General features: G+C 44.3%; 1 protein-coding gene across 1 annotated transcript in view; it reads right to left on the bottom strand.

The window, feature by feature from the left end:
• The window catches only part of IDO2 (indoleamine 2,3-dioxygenase 2), a 67175-nt gene that overhangs the window by 18073 nt on the left and 24964 nt on the right, over nt 1-24138 (bottom strand). Inside the window, exons 3-7 of the mRNA XM_052661530.1 lie at nt 19005-19124; nt 14222-14340; nt 12742-12756; nt 10714-10813; nt 9156-9273 (exon numbers count right to left, since the gene is read on the bottom strand). Coding sequence (XP_052517490.1) covers nt 9156-9273; nt 10714-10813; nt 12742-12756; nt 14222-14340; nt 19005-19124 — 472 coding nt within the window. The remainder of the gene's footprint in view (nt 1-9155; nt 9274-10713; nt 10814-12741; nt 12757-14221; nt 14341-19004; nt 19125-24138) is intronic.

Here is a 24138-nt window from a genome sequence, read left to right as displayed (position 1 = left end):
TTATTTGAGATTCTGTGTACATTCTTATAGACTTAAAATTTATTTTATACATAGAGTGTATTCTAATTTGGATGTTGAATTTTCAACAATTAAGTGAAAGTGAATCTTTCTAACATTAAAGCTGTATCTAACAGAAAAGTATTTTATACTGATTCAGTTTTTTTAAATTTCAATTTCAATTAATTAAAATTAAATGCAGCTAAAAATTTAACTCCTCAGTCGCACCGGCCATATAGCAAGTGTTCAGTGGCCACAGGTGGCTACAGGCTGCCATATTGGACTGTACTCGGAGAGAAGCTGAAGAGTTTTCAGAACTAAAGTGACACAATCTGATTTGCACTTCTAAACATAGATTCAGGCTTCTGTATAGAGTTTGGATTAGACTAGGAAAAAGGCAGTTGAGAGACAGGATGTAGAAGGCTACTGCAGGAGTCCTGGCAAGAGATGATGACAGCCAGGTGCAGCGAGAGTGATGGCAGAAACACATGGGAAGAAGCGATGCAAACAGTCCTCCTGAAAGAGACTTCCCTTTGTGGTAACAGAATGCTGTTTTACTTGGACTTATCCTTCCACTGAAAACAAACAAACAGAAAAAGCTGGATAAATATGAAAGGATCCGAAAGACAATTGAAGAGCCAAAAAGACAGCAAGGAGCCACTAAGCCAAAATGCAAAGAAAGTAGAAACTCAAGGATGCAGAAAACCGGACTGGAGAGACATTTTTCCCTGAGAGCATTTGTCAATTCAGGTTCACCGGGGCTCTGGTTTAGTGGCTATGGTAGGAGCCCAGGTTCCAGCCTTGGTGAGGAATTTTACTCCACACTCTCCTCATCTTATCCAGGGAGTCCCAGATGCTATACCCTCAACTTCTGTATGAGTCAGGCCCTCAACTCACCCCTGCTTGCCACAGGAGAAAGCATTAGAGCTAACTTTGGCACCAAGCAAAAAAGGACTTAGAAAACTGAAAAATCTGTTCCTGAGAAGTTGGGACCATTGCTTTTGCCCATTTTTAGCCCAGGTTCAACTGTCAGATTGACATATGGGTCTTTACTCGCTCAAGTTTATTTAAGATGATGATCCAGAATTTTAGTGTTCCAAGAGTCAGAAAGAACCAAATACAAATATTTCTCTATCCTAGTCCAGAGCCTGCCTACAAATGATATTTCAAGAACAGTGAACAATATAAAGTGGAAAAACAAAGCAAAACAGGTCAAGCGCAGAAAAAAAGAGACATGACAACCCCCGTGAGAAAACAGAAAGGAAACAGAAATAAGTGCCGAATATTAAAACTGTCACACTTATCATACCTACTGATTATATAGAACCATACTTACCCACATTTAAGCAAGCTTGAAAACATTTATAGGAAACAGAAAATTACAAAAAGAAAAGAGTTGAAAACAATAACAGCTTCTGGAAATGAAAAAATCAAGCAACCTACTCAGGGTGTGTCTTTACTAGTAGGTCAGAAGCAGTTTGAAGAGTAAAGGATTTAATTAGATCGGTAGAAGAAGTGAAGTGAAGTTGCTCAGTCGTGTCTGACTCTTTGCGACCCCATGGACTGTAACCTACCAGGCTCCTCTGTCCATGGGATTTTCCAGGCAATAGCACTGGAGTGGATTGCCATTTCCTTCTCCAGCGGATCTTCCCGACCCGGGGATCGAACCCAGGTCTCCCACATTGTAGACAGATGCTTTACCGTCTGAGCCACCAGGGAAGTCCAAGTAATCCAAAATGCAGCCCAGAGAAAGAAACAGAGGGAAAACAGCAGCAAGATTTTAGGAAAATGGAAGGCAAAGAGAAATGGTCTAACATCCAGAATTAAAGTTCTGGTAGGAAGTAGATGTAGAGAGTAGAGTTGTGGACACAGGGAGGGAGGGAGTGGGACAATTGAGAAAGCAGCATCAACAGAGATACACTATTCGCTGTAAGATGGCTGACAGGAAGTTACTGTGTAGCACTGGGCTTACTACGGAAGCCCAGTCTGGTGCTCTGTAATGACCTGAAGGGGTGCGATGGGTGGTGGGGGAGGTTAGGGAGGGAGGGAGGGGATGTATGTGTTAATATAATTGTAGCTGATTTACATTGTTGTAGGGCAGAAACTGGAGAAGGAAATGGCAACCCACTCCAGTATTCTTACCTGGAGAATCCCATGGACAGAGGAGCTTGGTGGGCCACAGTCCACGGGTTGCAAAGAGCCGGACATGACTGAGCGACAATACAACATTGTAAAAATTCTTTAGATATATTTAAAGAAGGGAAAAAAGTTCCAGTAGGAGCAGAAAGGGAGTGAGGTGGGCAGTTTGTGAGGGTTTCATGGCTGAGGATTTTCTAGGGTAATGAATCATAACAAGTAAAGAAGCATAACATTGTCAAGGGGTAATAGTCTGAACAACACAGAAAATAGGCAGGCAAAAGAAGACAAGTAGACAGGGAGAAGTGCTTCCCTGGTGGCTCAGTAGAAAAGAATCTGCCTGGCAAGCAGAAGACACGCGTTCGATCCCTGGGTCAGGAAGATCCCCTGAGGAGGAAATGGCAACCCGCTCCAGTACTCTTGCCTGGAGAATTCCATGGACAGAGGAGCCTGGCGGGCTGCAGTCTATGGGGTCTCAAAAACAGCTGGATGTGACTGAGTGGCTAAACGACAAGACAGGGAAGAAGACAGGAGACAGACTTCTCAGAAGCAACAATGGAAACTAGTACTGATCTACTCAACACCTAAGAATATAGTCACTAGCAAAAATGAAAGATATAAATAAACATAAAATAATAAAATATAAATAAATAAAAGGAAAAATAAGGCATTTTTTAAGATGAGTTTCCCAGCAACAGAGACTCTCACTAGAGGAAATCCTACAGGCAAGAAAATAAATGTATACATAAGAGTGAGGAGCAAGAGTTTTATATATATACAGTCCAGTGTTTAAGGCTCTGCACTTCCAGTGCAGAGGCCTTGGGTTCAGTCCCTGGTTGGGAAACCGAGATTCCACATACAGGGCAACCAAAAAAAATTTTTTTTAATTAAAGAAAAAAAAATATATATATATAAAAGCAAGTGAGCCTTCACCATATAAAACAGTAATGATCACTGTAGATTTTCAGGTGTCTTCAATGCATGATGTGCAATGCATGTTTCTGCTTACAGCCCTAAAAAATCTTCTGTGAAGATTTGTAAAACTGTTCAGTAGCCTGTGTATATGTGTGCGTGCTTGCCTTCAGATGTGCTGCACTCACAGGATGAAATTAGATTTAAGGGAATAGATGATGGCTTGGATAATTTGGGTTTATTCAGATTACTGTGTGTCACTAGTCCATGAACGAAAACAACTTTAGAAATGTGAACTTGGTCCCTTGGTCATATAATTGTATGCTATTTGAAGAGAATATTGACAGTGTTCATTCTCTTCCAGCTGGATTTAGACAAAGTAAGTTCCCAAGTTGATGACCTAGAGGACTAGGAATGGGTGGGGAGAGGGACGCTCAAGAGAGAGAGGCTCTATATACGTGGCTGTTGTTGGGGCTTCCCAGGTGGCGCTGCTGCTAAGTCGCTTCAGTCGTGTCTGACTCTGTGCGACCCCATAGACAGCAGACCACCAGGCTCCCCCATCCCTGGGATTCTCCAGGCAAGAACACTGGAGTGGGTTGCCATTTCCTTCTCCAATGCATGAAAGTGAAAAGTGAAAGTGAAGTCGCTCAGTCGTGTCCGACTCTTAGTGACCCCATGGACTGCAGCCCACCAGGCTCCTCTGTCCATGGGATTCTCCAGGCAAGAGTATTGGAGTGGGGTGCCATTGCCGTCTCCTCCCAGGTGGCACTAGTGGTAAATAAGTGAAAGAACATGTGATATCAGTGATAGTGAAAGTCGCTCAGTGTCAGACTCTTTATGACCCCATGCACTATACAGTCCATGGAATTCTCTAGGCCAGAATACAAGAGTGGGTAGCCATTCCCTTTTCCAGGGGATCTTCCCAAGCCAGGGATCGAACCCAGGTCTCCTGCATTGCAGATGAATTCTTTACCAACTGATCTATCAGGGAAGCCCAAGTGGTAAAGATCCCACCTGCTAATGCAGGAGACATGAGAGACACTGGTTCAATCCCTGGGTTGGGAAGATCCCCTGGAGGAGGGCATGGCGACCCACTCCAGTATTTTGCCTGGGGAATCCCATGGACAGTGGAACCTGGTGGGCTACAGTCCATAGGGTTGCACAGAGTCATATACGACTGAAGCAACTTAGCATGCACACACACCGTTGTTGTTTAGTTGCTAAGTCGTGCCTGACTCTTTTGCAACCCCATGGACTGTAGCTGTGGGATTTTCCAGGCAAGAATACTGGAGTGGTCTACCATTTCCTCCTCCAGGGAATCTTTCTGACCCAGGGTTTGAACCCACATCTCCTGCATTGCAGGTGGATTCTCTATGGCTGAGCCACCGGGGAAGCCCATATCTATATATAAATAATTGTGAATGATTGGTGGTGTTGTACAGCAGAAACCAACATGACACACTCTAAAGCAATTATCCTCTAATTTAAAAATTAAGTAAATTTTTAAAGTATAAAAATTTAAAAAATAAGTTCAGAAGTTAAGAAGGAAAATGTCTTAGACAAAACTAAGTGAAGTAATCAGAAGTAATCAGTAATGTGAAGGGCATTCACACTTACCAAACTGTCAGAAGCAAACATTTTGACCCCTCATTACTAATAAAAGAACAATCCCTACAGCTACTAAGATGTCGACTAAAAAAAAAAAAAAAAAAAAGTACAACTAGAGAGTTGTGAGTTCAGTTTTATTTAGGTCAAAATGAGGACTGAAGCCAGGGGGGCAGTACCTCAGATACCTGAGGAATGCTCCAAAGCGGCAGTGGGGGAAAGTCAATATATAAGGTTTCGGTGAAGGGGGAGTTCAATGCCATGAAGCACCCATTTTACAAAAGGTTTTTGTTAGTCATGAGGATCTGATGTCATCATGAAGGGATTTAGTGCTTCTCTAGATATGAGGAGATACAAGGATTGAGATCATAAAATCTGTTCGTAAAAACATCTAACTACCTAAAGACCTGTCCCACCAGATTCCCTGGAGCACAGAGTGCCTCACTTCACCCTGAACTCCCTTTGGGGTTGTTGAAGGTCAGCAGCTGTAGCAGCATGGGGTTCAATCTCTGTAGAGGCAGATGGCAAATGCCTTTGTCATTCACTCTTTGGCAATGCTCTTGGTAAGTGCCAATTTGTAGCTGACAAAGAGTAAGCCAGAAATGGTGTTACATCAGAAGAAAATGCAAGGCAATAGTTTCCATGGCTTTTCAGAGAGAATAATTATCCCTCAGCTTTTCCGAGAAAATAAACTCAGAGAACAAGGGCCATTAATAATCACACAGGCTTGAAATCCAGGCTTACTCATATTTTGGATGCCTGGAAATCAGAGCACAGTTTAGCCTTTGAATGGAGCCCCAAACTCTGACATGGTTGATTTGCTTGTTTACCACCAAAACAAGAGTGCTGAACCCAGGTCCTGCAGGTGTGCAGTGTGAAGGTCCACATGTGTGACGTGGTAATGGACTTCTGTTTTGGAGGGAGTCAGGCTATGGAAAAAGGATTGTCTGGGTTTGATTTCCAGTCAGCAGTGAGAACTGGGTAAAACTGTGAAGTGGAAATCCTGTGTGAGCTGGACAAATGTCACTGCAGGGTGGTTCTCATTTGTCAACTGCAGCCCGAGAGCTCCACCTTGGCCCTGCCTCCTCCCTTGCCTTGGGCACTCCTTCAGGCATGACTCCAGACCAGAAAATTCCTGGAAAGGAGGACTTTGTGGGGAAAAGGAAGAAACAATTCATGCTAAAGCTGAACTCAGAAAGAAGGAATCTTGGAAAGCTCCATCTGGGGGAGGAAAGCAGTGAAGCTGCGCTCTATTTATCAGGCAGACGAAATTCAGCTACCAAAGAAATTCAACCAATGGCTAAAACATTTCATGTGATTCCTTACACCTTGAACTTTCTATTATCTATCATTTTTATAATGTCACTTTTCTGGTTACCACGGTTAAGTAACTGCCGGGGTCCAGCCCCGGTGGATCCAGGGAATTCGAAGGGTGGACGGCGTTGGCGTGAGAAAAACTTATTTACTGATTGATATAATAAATATAAGATTAGATTAGGAAGAAATAGTGTAGTAGGAGAATTAGATGGAGGAAGAGGGCTGAATAGCTTGGGTTATGCGGAAGACCAATAAAATTCCAGACAAGGAATTTGCACCATCTACATTGGGCCACCAGCGGTCGCTTGAATATCTAAGGGTGCCTCGCCTTAGGCTCCCTTTCGCGCGGGTCTTAACAGCCAGGGCAAGTAAGTAGACCTGGCGAGCCTCGGAGCCCCAGATGGAAATTCAGCCTGAAATTAAAATAAAGAGCAGAGGGAGGGAAAAGGAGAGAGAGAGAGACATGGAGGGAGCCAGATTCCCAAGAAACCAGGCCGAGAGACTAGTCCGAGAAACTGGTCCAATCCTTTATTGTTCAGGAGGCCTTTTATACTTTTGATAAAACATGGAGATCAATGGGTAACACAAAATTATGTAGCGTTCGAAGCCCAGACTCTTTCTGTATATCTTTTTGTATACAAAAGGTCTCAGGTGATTTACATTATCTTCTGGCCAAGAGGCTTGTAAACACTTTTTGACTTTCTTCCTTAATGAATGTTAATTTCGTTTCCCCTGAAGCGTTTTTCTTTAATCTGCATCTCCTTAAAGCGCTAAAGTTACATCTCTATAGAACAAAGGCGCAGTGGGTTATAACAAAGAAGGTACTTAACTCAAAGATCTAATGTTGCTAATACCAGGTCTACTACTTGTTTTTCTATATACCGACTATATCTAAACATAAAGGATATGAAAATTTGGCAGCAAGTATTGGCCCAACAAATGAAACCTTTAATCAGTCCTATTGTAGTGACTTTGACTCCTCGGAAGCCCCTACATTCCTAGGATGTTTTAAGCTTCCCGTGCCTCCTGTGGTCAGGAGGCCTCAATCAATCACACGCGCAGCTGTATGAGTCCTGCAGGCAGGCTAGAAAGCCATCAGAGGGGTTTTTGGATTGAAACACTCTTTCAAACGCAGAAGACTAAAGCCCTGAATTGACTTTTTCCAGAGAATGTCAGAAGAGTGGAAAAGCAGAGCACAAAAACCGGCAGATTTTTGTTGGGGTACATGCTTAGGAATTTCCAGAGGGGCCCCTGAAGTCTGAGCATGCCTTGCGTATGTCAGCTTCCTTCCTCATGACCTTGTCACGGGCGGGATTCCTCACACTGGCTTCCGGCAAAGTAACAAACCACTCAGACTCAGTGGCATAGTATAACCATTGTATTGTGAGCACGGCCTCGCAGGGCAGGAATCAGGGCCAGACTCAGCAGAGATGGCTATCTGCTTCCCAGTGCTTGGGTCCTCAGCTGAGGAGATGGAATTGAAGGTGCCTGGGCAGTGGGAACTTAAGACTCTCCCAGGGGCTTATTCACCCTTGTGCCAAGTGCCAAATGGGGCACCTATCCTTGGCCTCTCTGCATGGTCTGACATCCTCTTTGATGCCCTGGTGACCCCAGTGGACTTTTCTCATCGTGACTCAGTGCACACCTTGGCAGCTGGATCACGTTTTCTCACCCTGCCTGGGAAGTCATGCTGTGTCACTTCTGCTGAGTTATACTGGTCACAGGCATGTCACAAGCCCACATACATCACACAGGCTTCACCCTTTGATGAGAGGAGAATTCAGGCCACATGGTTAAGGAGCGTAGAGAGTGGAAGGTGCTGTCAGGGTTGCTTTTGAAAGTTGCAGGTGGAGACCATCATGTCTCTCACTGCAGTGCCTAGTAGTCACTTTTTATAATAGACACCTGTATAGGATGTCTGTGTGGGCAAATTTGCCTTGGGGTGACACAAAAGAAATCATCCCATCACCTTCTCAGGCCATCAGACCTCCTGTAGAGTAGGAGGAAGAAAGCTAAAGGTTGGCCCAGGCTGTAGAAGTGACTTTGAGAATGAGAACTAGGGAAATGTTAGAGAGCCAGACAGGGCTAAGGCTACCTTGCCAGGACATACCCATGACAGGGTGGAGAGCCTCCTATGACCTTCCGAACCACTCACTTCTGCTCATTCGAATGATCTGGACACCTGCAACGTTTCTCTAGTGGTCCTCACATCCTGAGTAACACACTCAGGGCACCTTGGCAAAACTAAAATCCATCTCACTGAGCTGGGAGAGCTGGTTTGGCAAGAGACCTACTGATGTGATTGGGAGGGCTTTAAAATTAAAATGGCAAAACCAATACAATATTGTAAAGTAAAAAAATAATAACAAATAAATAAAATTTCTTTTTTCTACTTAAAAAAATTAAATTAAAAATCAGGGAAATGGGGAGATGTAATTCTGACATGTAAAAAGAGACCTTTGAATGGAAAGAGTATGTAATCAGACAAATTTCGCAGAGTCTGTGAGGGCAATCTATCCTTTCAACGAATGGATAAAACTGAGCTCCATCCAGTTTCCAGCTCCCTCCCTCCTGCTCCATTTCCTATAAACACTCTCTTTTACTAGAATCTATTTTGTTTTGCAGAAGTAACAGGTGCTCAACTGCTTTTCCTTTATTAAAAAACATCACATCCTTTTCCATTTCAATTTTGGAGTTTCTCCTGAGAGAGGAAGTTGAATAGCTGCCCAGAAATTGCCAAGTGATGTGATCACCAGAATAATATTTAACCAGTTGGTGAAGGGTATGACCTTCAAGTGGCCACTCCTAGGATAAACTATCCCTTCACTGGCCAAAGAAAAGGAGAACTGAAGAAGCCAAGATCAGTCATGTTCTCTGGGACCAGGGTCATTGCTGGATAAAGCAGGCGTAAGTCATATGTGTGCCCCTCCCCTCTTCCCAAGCTTCACGTGAGACCTCAACACACAGAAATGTGACAGCCGAAAATAGGATTTCACCCTAATTGCAAGCAAATGAAAAGGAGGGCAAAAGCTTGAAAATATCCCTGCCAACCGAGAGGTCATTTTCCAATCGTCTGAACGGCAGTTACCTTAAAACCAGGCTAACACAGCAGCACCATCCCTGGATGCTGCCCAGCCTTCAGGCCCTTTTCCCCACCAGGAGAGCCCTCAGGCATCAGAAGCATGTACCGTGCATTTGTCCCAGAGCTCCGGTGATGTCCTGGATGGAGACCCTCAGTCGCTGCAGGGCTTGAAGCAAGGAATCTGGGCTGTGCTGCAAGATGGCATTCACAGCCTGCACCAGGGCCTGGAGACAAGATTCAGTCCCTCAGTGCATGAACATTCACTTACAGTCCACTGAGGTGGGGAGTCCAGGAAGAGCAGCCCTCTGCCTGCTGGACCATGGGGCAGGGCTCCCCTGGGTGTGCTCCTCACTGGATTGGCCGTGATCCTCCTGACAGGACAGTCTCTCTGGTCACCAGCTGGATGGACCTGGTTAGGTCTTTCTGGATCTTTCCCCTGGTTGCTCCTTCTTGTCCCTCTCAGGGGCCTCCCTCCTTCATTTCTCTCCTTCCTTCTTCTGGAGTTATCACACATGAGCATCCTTCCTACTTCTATGCCTTGAATTGGGACACCTTCACTCCTCAACTCCGTCTTACAGAAAATCAGAATCTGTGGGCCCCTCATCTCCAGAGCCCCTTTCATTAGCAGCCTCCACTTTGTCTGAACCCCTTACCAGTATTTTATTTTGTTTCCATAATAAATACACAGAATAAACACATGGATGAGGAGTAAAGTGACCCCACAGTTTCACAGTGAAGGAGGGAGCAGTAATAATGGTAGCCCAATCTGGTCACCCCACTCTAGACATGGAAGGCACCCAAAATATGCTTATCAGGGAAGGTGGTGAAGGACAGAAATCTAACTCCAACATCTCTAGGCAAGACATGGATGCTCTGTGGACACCTGACCTTCCTGGGACCTGCCTGAACCTTAAAGGGATTCAAGTTTAGAACCCCAATGGGCTAGGTGACCTCAAGGATGATACATTTTTAGTTTAGCTAGTTTTTTTTTAAATTTTTTTTTTAACGTTTCCTTTTATATTGAAGGTATAGCTAATTAACAATGTTGTGATAGTTTCAGGTGGACAGTGAATGGGTTCAACCACACATACACATGTATTTAGTTCCCTGTGCTATGCAGTGGGTCTTCGTTGGTTCTCAAGGATGCTTCATTTGAACTCAGAGCCTTTGTATGGCGTCTCTTCCTGCCAGAGATCAGCCTCTGTCTCTCCATCTCTGTCTCTCTGTCTACATTACTCAGGGATTAACTTTCAGACCTGACATTTCCCGTGGGGAGTTTTGCCCAACCTGTCGAGTCTGAATTAGATTTTAGATGTCTTTCCATGAAACTCAGCACTCTTTTTCTCGTTACACCCTATAATCAGCCCACCTTCCCCCCACTGGATCCTGAGCCTCAGTTGGAGGCCAGAGCAATGTCTTTCTTATTCCCCCAGATCTCCCATTTCCTAGAACAGTGCTTGTTTGTTGATGGGCAAATGGTCAATTCTAAGCTTTATGGTAGTTGAGGAAAGAGAGCTAGAACTTCTATCTCTTTGCTTAACTAACCAGAACAGGAGTCTATATTGATTCAGTTACTGCAGGGAAAGAGTCTGGGTGGGAAGGAAAGCTCAGACAGATTTCTCATTTAGGAAAAAAAAACAACGGTGCTTTGGGTGGAAAGATACCTTAATCCCAGGCACGGCTGCTTTCTCCACCAAAACTGTCACCAGTATAAAACCACACAGGCTTTCTCCTCCAGGGAATGAGACAATGGTGTCCAAGTTCCTTGGAAGGGAGAGATGACCACGTGGTTAGAGAGGTTTGAGCCCGGTGAGTATGCAGGACCCAGCAGTGGCCTCGAGTCAGGTAACTGCTAGTCCAAGGTGGAACCAGCAGTCAACCTTCTCATCTCTGCAAGATGACTGAAGACAAACATCTCTTCAGTGACATTCAGGAAGGAAAGGGACACCATCTGCTCCAACCCAAGTTCACCTGAGCTGAACTGCCAAAGTCTGGCACAGCCTTGATGGTCCCAGACCACAACTTCCACCTCAGGAAACCACTAAAGCATGAGTGGATGAGTAGGGCTGATTCTTCACACACCCTTCCTGTTAGGAACACAGAGTCATAGAGCCCAGGAAGCATAAAATGATAGTTGCTCTGTCATGTCTGAATCTTTGGGACTCCATGAACTGTGGCCTGCCAGGCTCCACTGTCTGTGGGATTTCCCAGGCAAGAATACTGGATGGGGTTGCCGTGTCCTTCTCCAGGGGACCTTCCCAACCCAAGGACTGAACCTGAGTCTGCCACACTGCAGGCAGATTCTTTACCATCTGAGCCACCTGGAAGGCCCAGGCCATGGCTAAATCCACTCCCCTTTTCTAGACAGAAAAATATGGCCCAAAGAAGCAAACTCACTTCCCCAAGTTCATCCAGTTGCTTAGTCACTGGACCTGCTTGAGAGCCATTTCGTAACTCAGGCTGGGACTTGCTCTAATCAGTCTCCCCCGCTCCATCCCCCACCAAATTCTGTATTAGAGTAGTGAAGGCTGAAGACTAATAGAGGATCATTCTTAAATGACCTGTTATCACATGGATTCAAACACCCCAGAGCTGGATCCAGTCTATGAAGCATGCAAACTTCATTCCATAAATCACCTTTGCCTCTAACATTTTAAAAACAAGAAGAAATGAAAAACACAAAAGAAAACTAAGTCAGGGACTCCCATAGCTTCAGCAGAGTCACATTTCTGTGCAAAATGGGGTCTTCACCCTTCATCTCTCCATCTTCCGAGCTAAAGCTTTTATGCTGAACCCCGTATTGAGCTGAGGTTTGTTGATTAGAGAGGCATGCCAGCTTAGAGGTTAACTGTGCTCTCTAGTGAAAGAGGAGTCTAAAAATGTCTCAACCAGACTTGTCCCTCAAGCTCCAGTCTCTGTAATATTTCAAAGGGATTCTGTAGCTGTAGCAGCTACAGGTTGTAGCAGCCACAACCTGCCCTTTGTCTGTTCATAGAAGTTATGGTGAGACCAGAGATCTTTTTCAGATTTCGCATGCATGTGTGCTAAGTCGGTTCAGTTGTGTCTGACTCTGTGCAACCCCGTGGACTGTAGCCTGCCAGTCTCCTCTGTGTGTGGGATTCTCCAGGCAAGAGTAATGGAGTGGGTTGCCATGCGCTCCTCCAGGGTATCTTCCTGGCCCAGGGATCAAACCTATCTCTCTTACTTCTCTTGCATTACTGCACTGGAGGTGGGTTCTTTACCACTAGATCATTAGACTTGAAAAAATCACAGAGAATTAGAGAACTGGTGAAGCTTTGGTGTTTTGGGGGGTGGTGAGGAGTGGTTGGTTTGTTTGCTATTCTTGCAGTGCCTTTTACTTTTTTTTTTTTTTAATGTACAAACTGGAAAATGTTTGTACTGCAAAGAAAATTAATTCCTTAATTTACACATAGCAGAGACAACTATTGTTAACTTTTGGGCTGTTGATTTGAGGCATATGTTCTTCTAGTCTTTGTGTGTGTGTGTGTGTGCATTTCTATAATTTATATATTATTCATGCAATATGGGATGCTTTCTTTTTTGTGTGTTTATTTTGTTGTAAGTTTTTACAGTTAGTGAAAATCCTAAAGTGACTATGGGGTCTCAAAGAGTCAGATACAACTGAGTGACTGAACTGAACTAAAGTGAGTGAAGGATTTCTGATAGCTTACCTGATTTCCAGGGGTCTAGTCCAATTTCAGTGATTGATAAAAGAAAAAGAAAAGAAAGGAACAAATCAGTTTGCAAACTTGATACGTCTTCCAGGGTCATGTGTACACAAGTTATGCGCATTTGTGAGCAAATGAACCTGCAGACACACACCCACAGTACACACTTTGGATGTCAGGGGCTGTGACTAGACTATGGACCTGAGGGCAGCAGAATACACCATCCCAAATACACCGCTTTGGTGGATTATTTTGAATGAAAGGTACTTGAGAAACAGCAGATACCAAAAGGGCACTCTGATCTCTTTGTGCCCCTGAAAGTAGGAAATAAATCTTCCAGGTGAAGGGCATCCTCCCTGTACCAGGAGGTAGAGAGATAGTCTTATCACCAGAGACAGGGATTCAGGGCTGTGGAGCTTGTAGAAACAAACTTTGCTGCCTCTCCCCTAATTAGCTACCCCAAGCCTAAACCCCAGTGTCTTGTTAAGTTTTTACAAATGTACTGCTTCCTTGTCTAGAAGGTATAAAAGCTGTCTGCTTCAGTCACATCTTCAGCTTCATATTTTTATGGAGTTCCAACATGTGCAAAATTAAATTTGTTTTTCCTCTGTTCATCTGTGCATACATGAGTGCTAAGTCGCTGCAGGCATGTCTCTCTTTTCTAACCCTATGGACCATAGCCAACCAGGCTCCTCTGCCCATGGGATTCTCCAGGCAAGAATACTGGAGTGGGTTGCCATGCCCTCCTCCAGGGGATCTTCCCTACCCAGGGGACTGAATTCGCATCTCTTACGTCTCCTGCATGGGCAGGCAGATTCTTTACCACCATCACCATCTGGGAAGCCCCCTCTGTTCATCTGTCTTATGTCAGTTTGATGATTAGACTTAGCCAAGGAGCCTAGATGTGAAGAAGGGCAAAGTCTTCTTCCCTACAGGTCTTAGTGTAACAAAGAGTGAGCCAAATCTCAATATATGTATCAGACTCAAAACACTGAGCTTGTGGCCATCCAGGCAATTTATCTTGTTCCTTTTATATCTCTGTAACAACTTGTCCCAGCGTGTTCAGAGTGGGTGGAGAGGAAACTTCTGCAAACTGTGGATTCTGCACTTGTGTTTAAGTTCACCCCTTCTTTGGCACCACAAGTGTGTTAGTCGCTCAGTCATGTCTGACTCCTTGCGACCACATGGATTGTAGCCTGCCAGGCTCCTCTGTTTATGGAATTTCCTAGGCTAGAATACTGGAGTGGGTGGCCATTTCCTTCTCCAGGGGATCTTCTGGACCCAGAGATCGAACCTGGGTCTCCCACATTGCAGGCAGATTCTTTAATATCTGAGCCACAAGGGAAGGCCCCAGGTAATAAATATGAGCTCATCCAAAAGAGCTGACAAAGTTTGGCCTTTTCCTGCAGCAAGAGAAATCACAGACCCCTCCCTTACCCGGTTCTCATTTGTTCATATCCCAAGCACCCTCTCCGGGTCTTACCCTCCTGGGTTCCTAGTAGCCCAGTTGGCCAGCACCAAGTCCGAGTGAACAAGGATAGGAGGGAGCCCCAGGTTCTTGGAGACCTCGACAAAGGGCAGGGCAAGGTTTCTTGGCAGAATCTTGCGGATATAAATGCAGACAGTTAGCACATTATAGAAAGAATGCAATGGAGGAAGCAATCTGTCTCTTTTCTTTTTATTGGCATATAGTTGTTTCACAATGCTGTGTTAGTTTCTGTATAATTAGCTCCTGTGTAGTTAGTACAGGAAAGTGAACCAGCTACATGTGTAGGTATAGCCCCTCTTTTTTGGATTTCCTCCTGATTTAGGTCACCACAGAGCACTGAGTAGAGTTCCCTGTGCTATATAGTAGGTTCTCATTTGTTATCTGTTTTATACATGGTATCAGTAGTGTATGAGCTTCCCAGGTGGTACTAACAGTAAAGAGCCTGCCTGCCAATGCAGGAGGCATAAGAGATGTGACTTCGATCTCTGGGTCAGGAAGATCCCCTGGAGGAGGGCAAGGCAACTCACTCCAGTATCCTTGCCCAGAGCATCCCCTGGACGGAGGAGCCTGACAAAGCCCCAGTTCATGGGGTCTCAAAGAGTTGGACATGACTCAGCAACTATGTCAATCTGTTTTTAATTCCTAAAAATCGTGTGGTAAAGAAACAACCTGAGAATAAAAATGGAATTATATGAGTGATCCATATAATTAATCCATGCAATTAATATATATAATTAATTAACATATATCCATATAATTAATATAAATATAACACACATCCCACTCTCATATTTATTCTTTAACAACCTAGTGGATTATTATTTATGAGTATGGCCTGAAATATATGTGAAAGGTATAAAATTGGAACATGTATGTACATATATAGTATAAAATAATCTCTGAAAATTGTACAATGAAGAGCACGAACAAATGTTGAGGCATAAGTGGGGATTGAGTTGATGAGCAGTGGGAAAGTATCCCTCTCTCTGTCTGTATATATATATATCCAGATAGATAATGTAGATATCTGCATACAAGTGTTTTGTATATAATCTTAGTTTTAGGAACAAATATGTGTATGTGTTTGTATATATATATGTGTGTGTGTGTGTATATATATATATATATATGTGCATGTATATATATGTGCATGTGTCCTTTTCTCAGGAAGATGGATGGAAAGACTAGAACATTTCATCACACCCAACAGCCACTTCAAGTAAGTCACCTCAGAACAGTCCCCATTCAATTCCTGAGAAATCTGAGGGCCACTCTAAAGAACTCTATTTGTCCAAATATCCAGAAAAGTTGCCAGGACCCATGGGGATGGGAGTGGGGGGCTCTAACATCAACAAGGCTAAATAGATCCAAAAGAACATTCTTATGCCTCCTCTCTCTCACTTCCATCTTCCTTCCCCCTTAATGTAAAAATATCTATTCACAGAAAGTGGAGAGGAGCTAAAGAGCCTCTTGATGAGAATGAAAGAGAGCTGGCTTAAAACTCAGCAATCATAAAACTAGGATCATGACATCCGGTCCCATCACTTCATGGCAAATAGATGGGGGAAAAGTGGAAGCAGTGACAGATTTTATTTCCTTGGGCTCCAAAATCACTGCAGTGGCTGCAGCCACAAAATTAAAAAGACATTTGCTCCTTGGAAGGAAAGCTATGACAAGGCTAGACAGTGTATTAAAAATCTGAGACAAAGGTACATATAGTTGAAGTTATGATTTTTCAGTAGTCATATATGGGTGTGAATGTTGGACCATAAAGAAGGCTGAGCACTGAAGATGCTTTCAAACTGTGGTGCTGGAGAAGACTCTTGAGAGTCCCTTGGACTGCAAGGAGATCCAACCAGTCCATCCTAAAGGAGATCAGTCCTGAATATTCATTGGAAGGACTGATGCTAAAGCTGAAGTTCCAGTCCTTTGGCCACCTGATGTGAAGAGCTGACTCACTGGAAAAGACCCTGATGCTGGGAAAGATGGAGGGCAGGAGAAGGGAGGGACAGACAGTGCAGAAATGAGGTGTCTCCATAGTAGGAAAGTTAAAGGAGGAAATACAGGGAAAGTAGAGATGGTTTGAGGTTGTGTGTGGGAATGGGTGTAGGGAGCTCAGTGGTGATCTGGAAGGTCATAGATACACCAGAAGCTGGTGTCTTCCTCCCTTTTCACCTACTTGATCCCTTCCCCAATTGAGGATGGTGGTCTGGAGAACAGAAAGAGGAGGAAAAATCCATTGGGATGTACCGTCATGTGTGCCTAGACTTCAAACTTTCCAACATCAAACACATGACTCTTTAAAGTTAGACGTCCTGACATTAAAACAGTCTGCAACAGTTCTCTGCTTACCTCCTGTCTCCTATCTCACTTTGCTTTGCTTTCATCACTGGGAGTCTCCTCTATTTACTTGAGAGACAAATGGTAGAACAAACCTAGGCAAACAAAGTAAGAACAGGTGGCTCACTCAAGCTTGGAGAAGCAGAACAAGGGTAACATCCTGACTTCTGTAAAAGGTACATTTATTAAAAAGTGAAACCAATAGTAATTTATACTGAGGGAAGTGAAACTCAAAGACTTCGTGTTCTGAGGTTCAGAAAGATACCATAAAAAGTTATGCAAGGAGTCAGAAGAGAATTGCATGAAATTTTAAGAGACAGACCAGCATTTGGTAGATAACAAGCAACATCAAAAAAGTAAGCATAGTGTTATAAATGGTAATGCGTGTCTCTGGGGAATGAAGGCTGCATTAGGGAAATCAGAAGGTCTGGGTTGTGACCCTGGATTTTCCACAAACTTGCTACCTAGCCTTGGGCCAGAAATTTAACTTGTAGTCCTTGGCTGCCTGTAAAATGGGTAAAGCATTGCTATACTTAGTGTATGAGATTGTGAACACTGTGGTTACTTGCTGGGAGCCAGCACGAGGAGTCCCACCCATGGCAAAGGTCATGAGGTTAAGGGGCCCGACAGGCAAAGGCGAGTCGGGCCTTAAGGGAGCCTTGCTGGATCTGCTCGTGCATCTGCCCCCAAACCAGAGTCTGCCTGCTTTACTGTGTTATGCTTTCCACCTACTCTTCTGACATTAACAGGGGGCTGTCCCTCCACCACCTTTTTCTGGAAAAAGTTAATTTAGAGCTTTTAGATAATAAGTCTCCTGGGCATAATAAGAGTGTTTCAATCCAAAATCCCCTCTGATGACTTTCTAGCCTGCCTGCCAGACTCTTACAGTTGCACATGTGATTGTTTGTGGCCTCCCCACTGCGAGAGGCACAGGAAGCTTAAAACATCCTAGGAATGTAGGGGCTTCCGAGGAGTCAAAGTCACTAGAATAGGACTGATTAAGGGTTTCATTTGTTGAGCCAATACTTGCTGCCAAGCTTTCATATCTTTTATTTGTTGATATAGTTGGTATGTAGAAAAAACAGGTAGTAACCCTGGCATTAGCAACATTAGATCTTTGAGTTAAGTACTTTTTTTGTTATAACCCACTGCACCTTTGTTCTATAGGAATGTAACTTTATTTATATTTTGAGGGTGATGCAGATTAATGAAAAAACACTTCAGGGGAAAATGAGTTCTCTGGTTGATAGACATTTATCTAGGAAAAGAGCCATAAAAATGTTAACAGGCCCCCTGGCCAGAAGATGATGTAAAACCACCTAAGAACTTTTGTATATGGGAAGGTATGGAAAAGGAAAGCCTGGTCTCAATAAGGGCCAGGACTGCTGCCCCTGCATAACACTGCATATTCCATTATTTCTTTATGTATAACTTGGGGTATATAAGCTGCTTTTGAAAATAAAGTTGTGGGTCTGGCACCGATGCTTGTCTCCCCCACGTCATTCTTTTCTCCCTTTTCTGGCTGAATTCCCATCTGGAGCATGGAGGCTCACTGTGTCTACTTATTTGCCCTGGCTTCTAAGACCCACGCGAGAGGGAGCCCAAGGCAGGGCACCCTCCACTATTCAAGTGGGCGCTGGTGGCCTACGTAGATGGTGCAAACCCCTTGTCTTGGAGTTTTATTGGTTCTCCGTGTAAACCAAGTTATTTAGCCTCTTGTCTCCACTAATTTTCCTACTACACTATTCTTTCCTAATCTCTCTTTATATTTCTGAGTAAATAAGTTTTTCCTTGCCGACCCGGTCCCTGCTTCGAATTCCCTGGATTCACCGGGGCTGGACCCCGGCAGTTACTGATGTGTGTAAGAGCACAAAATGCTGTAAAATGGAAGTCATTCAGTGTTTCATAATATCTTATGACTTGCCTTCAAATGCAACAGTTTAAAATTCCTAGAAGAAGGTGAGTGTCAGAAAGAAAAAAAAAAATTAAAAAACAAATGAAAAGGCTCCCAGTTCTGAAGAAAATTAACTTCCTGGCCAGGTCGGGAGAAATGGTCTTTCATTTAAATGGGCCTTTTGCACTTCATTTTACTGCTGCTCTTGGGTAATAGCTAAGTCATGTCTGACTCTTTGAGACCCTCACAGACTGTAGGCCCCCAGCCTCCTCTGTTCATGGGCTTTCTCAGGCAAAAATACTGGAGTGGGTTGCCATTTCCTTCTCCAGGAGATCCTCCCCACCCAGGGATTGAACTCATCTCTCCTGTATTGCAGGCAGATTATTTACCATTGAGCCGCCTGGGAAGCCTTTACACTTCCTACATCTCAGACCCAAAGGGAAGAACATGAAAGGACCCATTTTTCAGGAAAACAGTGTAGACAGTGTTCTCCAGGTACAGGGAACCTGCCAGATGACAAGACAGGAGTCCCTTTGTCCCTACCTCTTTGGGCTGTGTCTCTCCGTCCTGCCAGACATACCCCATGGTGATAAAGCTCAGGACTAGGTGTGCCAGGCGCCACTCTCGGTAACCTGTGAGGAACTGGCAGTTCAAGAGCGGCATCTGTTCAGGAGAAATGTCAAGAGGTTACCAGTTGTGGGGGTGCAATGGCCGTGGGAGTTTTGTGGCTTGAAGAGTCCTTTGGGTGGAACTGGTAGGTTATCTTTTAGTTAAGGCGATCCTCACACACTCATTTCTGCCCTGATCGTAGGATACTGCAGTAAGAGAGGTCTTTCACATGATATTGTTCATGAAATACCAATATGTACATCCCATGCAAGCCTTCAAATTGTGCCCATGGTAGTGCCTGGACACTGGTCACCATTACTGAAGTGGCAGCTTGATTGGAGTGTTCTATAAACAGAATAACATAGTCCCAAGACTGATATCATGTATCAAATGGGGAGTCTCCCAGGGCAACTTTTACAATCCTGCCTTATCATACACCTGCTTAATGGGTACCGTTGAACCCCAGTAGCAGCCCAGCTGCTGTGGGTGTAACTCTCGGTGTAATTCCTAGGTGAAAAGGTAAACAGAGCCCAACGGAGTTAGGAATCCACCCAACAAATTCCCTACCAGGAGGTGGTTGAGGGGACCCCAAAGGCTGTTTAGTCTTTGTCCGAACCCTTCTGGTGACCCTGGGTGGGTCTTTTCACTTCACCACTTTCTACCTCTTTGGGCTGCATCTCTCTGTCCTGCCAGACACACCCAGTCATAGGGAAGTGTGAAGGCCATGTTGCCGTTGAAAGCAACACCCTGTACACAAATATTTTATTACTGACAGCCACGCCTATGCAAATAGTACCAGGTTCTCAGTTTAGTTCAGGCCAGTCCTGCCTTTTTCGGTTGACACCAACAGCCTCTGAGCTCTAATTTCCCTGCACATCCCCACTGGGTTTCCTCTATCTCCCCATCCTGCCCCCAGTTCTAGACACAGTCTGATCTAGATCCTTCCAGGTGTCCCTCTCTGGGGTCCCACACGCCAGAAGGGTGGTCATGGACATGGCATGTATCTCTTCGAGAGGGGAGTGGGATGGGACCAGGGGTCCTATCACCCACCGCCTCGCAGAAGCTTCTGCCTCTGCGATGGGACCCCTTCCTCCACGGCCCGCTAGGGGCAGCCTTTCCCTGTCTTCCGATTTGTACCAGATTCCACATTTCGCCCTAAAAATCAGCTGAGATACAATCTTGAAAGTTCTGTGCATTAGGGGGGTGTGGGCAGGGAAGGGAGGGAAGAGGGGAAAGGCAGCGTTGGGGGAACCACTGAGATATTGCATTTTAACAAGAACCAGCCTGAAAATTACAACCACAGTTATTTATTCAGTACTTACTCTAAGGCAGTTATTAAAGTATCCAAGCCTTGATGCTAAAAGCTTCTCACTCAGGTTGGTATCCCATCTACTCCCAAGACCCACAGGCCAGAACTGAGGATCAGCGAGGGTAAGATATTTGCCCAAGGTTACAATATGCCAGCAAATTTGGAAAACTCAACAGTGGCCACAGGACTGGAAAAGGTCAGTTTTCATTCCAATCCCAAAGAAAGGCAATCGCAAAGAATGATCAAACTACCGCACAATTGCACTCATCTCACACGCTAGTAAAGTAATGCTCAAAATTCTCCAAGCCAGGCTTCAACAATATGTGAACTGTGAACTCCCTGATGTTCAAGCTGGTTTTAGAAAAGGCAGAGGAACCAGAGATCAAATTTCCAACATCCGCTGGATCATGGAAAAAGCAAGAGAGTTCCAGAAAAACATCTATTTCTGCTTTATTGACTATGCCAAAGCCTTTGACTCTGTGGATCACAATAAACTGTGGAAAATTCTTCAAGAGATGGGAATAGCAGACCACCTGACCTGCCTCTTGAGAAATCTGTATGCAGGTCAGGAAGAAACAGTTATAACTGGACATGGAACAACAGACTGGTTCCAAATAGGAAAAGGAGTATGTCAAGGCTGTATATTGTCACTCTGCTTATTTAACTTATATGCATAGTACATCATGAGAAACACTGGACTGGAAGAAGCACAAGCTGGAATCAAGATTGCTGGGAGAAATATCAATCACCTCAGATATGCAAATGACACCACCCTTATGGCAGAAAGTGAAGAGGAGCTAAAAAGCCTCTTGATGAAAGTGAAAGAGGAGAGTGAAAAAGTTGGCTTAAAGCTCACAATTCAGAAAACGAAGATCATGGCATCTGGTCCCATCACTTCATGGGAACTAGATGGGGAAACAGTGGAAACGGTGTCAGACTTTATTTTCTGGGCTCCAAAATCACTGCAGATGGTGACTGCCGCCATGAAATTAAAAGACGCTTACTCCTTGGAAGAAAAGTAATGACCAACCTAGAAAGCATATTCAAAAGCAGAGACATTACTTTGCCGACTAAGGTCCGTCTAGTCAAGGCTATGGTTTCTCCTTTGGTCATGTATGGATGTGAGAGTTGGACTGTGAAGAAGGCTGAGTGCCGAAGAATTGATGCTTTTGAACTGTGGTGTTGGAGAAGACTCTTGAGAGCCCTTGGACTGCAAGGAGATCCAATCAGTCCATTCTGAAGGAGATCAGCCCTGGGATTTCTTTGGAAGGAATAATGCTGAAGCTGAAACTCCAGTACTTTGGCCACCTCAGGCGAAGAGTTGACTCATTGGGAAAGACTCTGATGCTGGGAGGGATTGGGGGCAGGAGGAGAAGGGGATGACAGAGGATGAGATGGCTGGTTGGCATCACTGACTCGTCTGAGTGAACTCCGGGAGATGGTGATGGACAGGGAGGCCTGGCGTGCTGCAGTTCATGGGGTTGTAAAGAGTTGGGCATGACTGAGCAACTGAACTGAACTGAACTGAACTGAACAGAGCCAGGAGGGGCTGAGCCAGGGTTCCAGTTCAGTTCTGCGGGCCACTGCCCTGTGCTCTGCCAGATGGAAATCTGAAAGCCATATGTGTCATTTTACATTTTCTATCAGCCACATTTTATAAAAATAGGAAAGAAAAAAAAGCACTAAAGTGGAATTAGTTTTAATAACATTTTATCAAGGTTAATATATGCAAAATGTTAACACACGATCAATATTAAAAATATTGAGATATTTTACACTCTCCTTTTATAGTAAGTCTTCAAAACCCAGTGGATATCTGACATGTTAATTTGTCCCAGTCATATTTCAAGGGCTCAGTGGCCATGAGTGGCTATTGGCTACCTACCCTGCAGCCTCAAGGTAAAGGAATAAAGTCCCAAGATGTTCTGGGGTCACCTTCTATTTTTCCTAGCTCAGGATTTATAATCAACTCTTTCTCCAAGGAGCTCTACTTCCATTGATTGGAAAAGAGTTCAAATAAATGGACACTGGGTTTGCTCTTTGCTACTGTGATCCCACTGTTTCTAGATTCTCACAGTGGGCAAAGTTAGGAAATAATGCATGTGTATGGGGGTGGAGGTGTGCCCTGGTGGCTCAGGGGTAAAGAATCTACCTGCAATGCAGGAGACCTGGGTTCCATCCCTGGGTCGGGAAGATCCCCTGGATGGGGGCATAGGAATCCACTCCAATATTCTTGCCTAGAGAATCCAATGGAAAGAGGAGCCTCAAGGGCTACAGTGTACGTGGTTGCAAAGAGTCTGACACGACTGGATGAATAAGCAGCAAGTTGTGTGTGTGTACACTTGTTATGCTGCTGCTGCTGTTTAGTCCCTAAGCCGTGTCCAACTCTTTTGCAGTCCCGTGGACTATAGGCCACCAAGCTCCTTTGTTGATGGAATTTCCCAGGCAAGAATACTGAATTGGGCTGCCATTTCCTTCTCCAGGGTATTTCCTTACCTAGGGATAGAACTCGCATCTCCTGCTTGACAGGAAGATTCTTTACCACTGAGCTACCTGGCAAGCCCGTACACCTATTAGATACACTGTTTATCCACATAACTTTATTTGTCCATCTATGTATCAGTGTGCATGTGTGTGTATATAAGGGCATCCCAGGTGGCGCTACGGGTAAAGAACCCACATGGTGATTGTGGTTTAGTCAGAGCTGTGTCCGACTCTTGCGACCCCATGGACTGTAGCCTGCCAGGTTCCTCTGTCCATGGGATTCTCAAGGCAACAATACGGGAGTGGGTTGCCATTCCCTTCTCCAAAGAACCCACATTAAATGATGCTAAAATGCTAAACATATCAGATGTCTCCACTCTAACCTGGTGTCACAGGTTGATCTTATTTTCCTCCGTTGCTAATGTATAACTTGCATCTCTGACAGTAAAATATCATCCACAATTCATTTATTTATTTGCTCAGCCTAGTGTGTGTGTACACACACACACACACACACAGTGGTTTCAGAATTGTTCAACTGTACTGCTTTGCAAAACAAATTCACCAGCTTGAGCACAGTGATTACAAATGGTTCTTTTTTAACCCAGCACCAGTCACAGCATCACTTTCCTGAGTAACTTAGGTCACCTCCTCTTCCCTACCCTCTTCCCTAAAATGATGTCATGCATCTGTAAGACAGCTAGATTCACCTAGGTGTTATTGTCTGCATTCCATTCCAGCATCTCCCAACATTCTGGTTAATATTTTAAAATTTGCAGACACTTCACTATGTGATGTACAATTCTGTGGGTTTCACAAATGCATAAAAGCACGTATCCACCACCAGAATACCATAGATGACAGTTATGTTATCCTAAAATCCCCCTTTTGTAATCATTTCTCCTCAGCCCCTCATCACCATTGACCTTTGTTCTGTCCTTATAGTGTTCACCTTCTCTGCAATGTCACATGAATGGAATCGGGATATGTAACTTTTCGGTTCTGACATGTTTCATTTAGCAAAATGTACATAAAGTTTATCCATATTGTTGAATAAACCAATAGCTTATTCCTTTTTGCCACTGAATAGCATTCCGTCATATGAAGACAACTCAGTGTCTTCCAGACTGCTGTAACAAAGTACCACAGGCTAGATGGCTTATGAACAATGGAAATTTAACTATTTTGATTTTGGAAGCTGGCAGTCCAAGATCAGCGTGCCAGCATGATTGGGTTCTGTTGAGAACCGTCTTGCTATCTTCTTGCTGAATCTTC

This window comes from Budorcas taxicolor, chromosome 24 (assembly GCF_023091745.1).
Source record: "Budorcas taxicolor isolate Tak-1 chromosome 24, Takin1.1, whole genome shotgun sequence".
Taxonomy (NCBI): Eukaryota; Metazoa; Chordata; class Mammalia; order Artiodactyla; family Bovidae; genus Budorcas; species Budorcas taxicolor.
The sequence above is the reverse complement of the archived record's forward strand: the minus strand, read 5'-3'. Positions and strand labels throughout refer to the sequence as shown.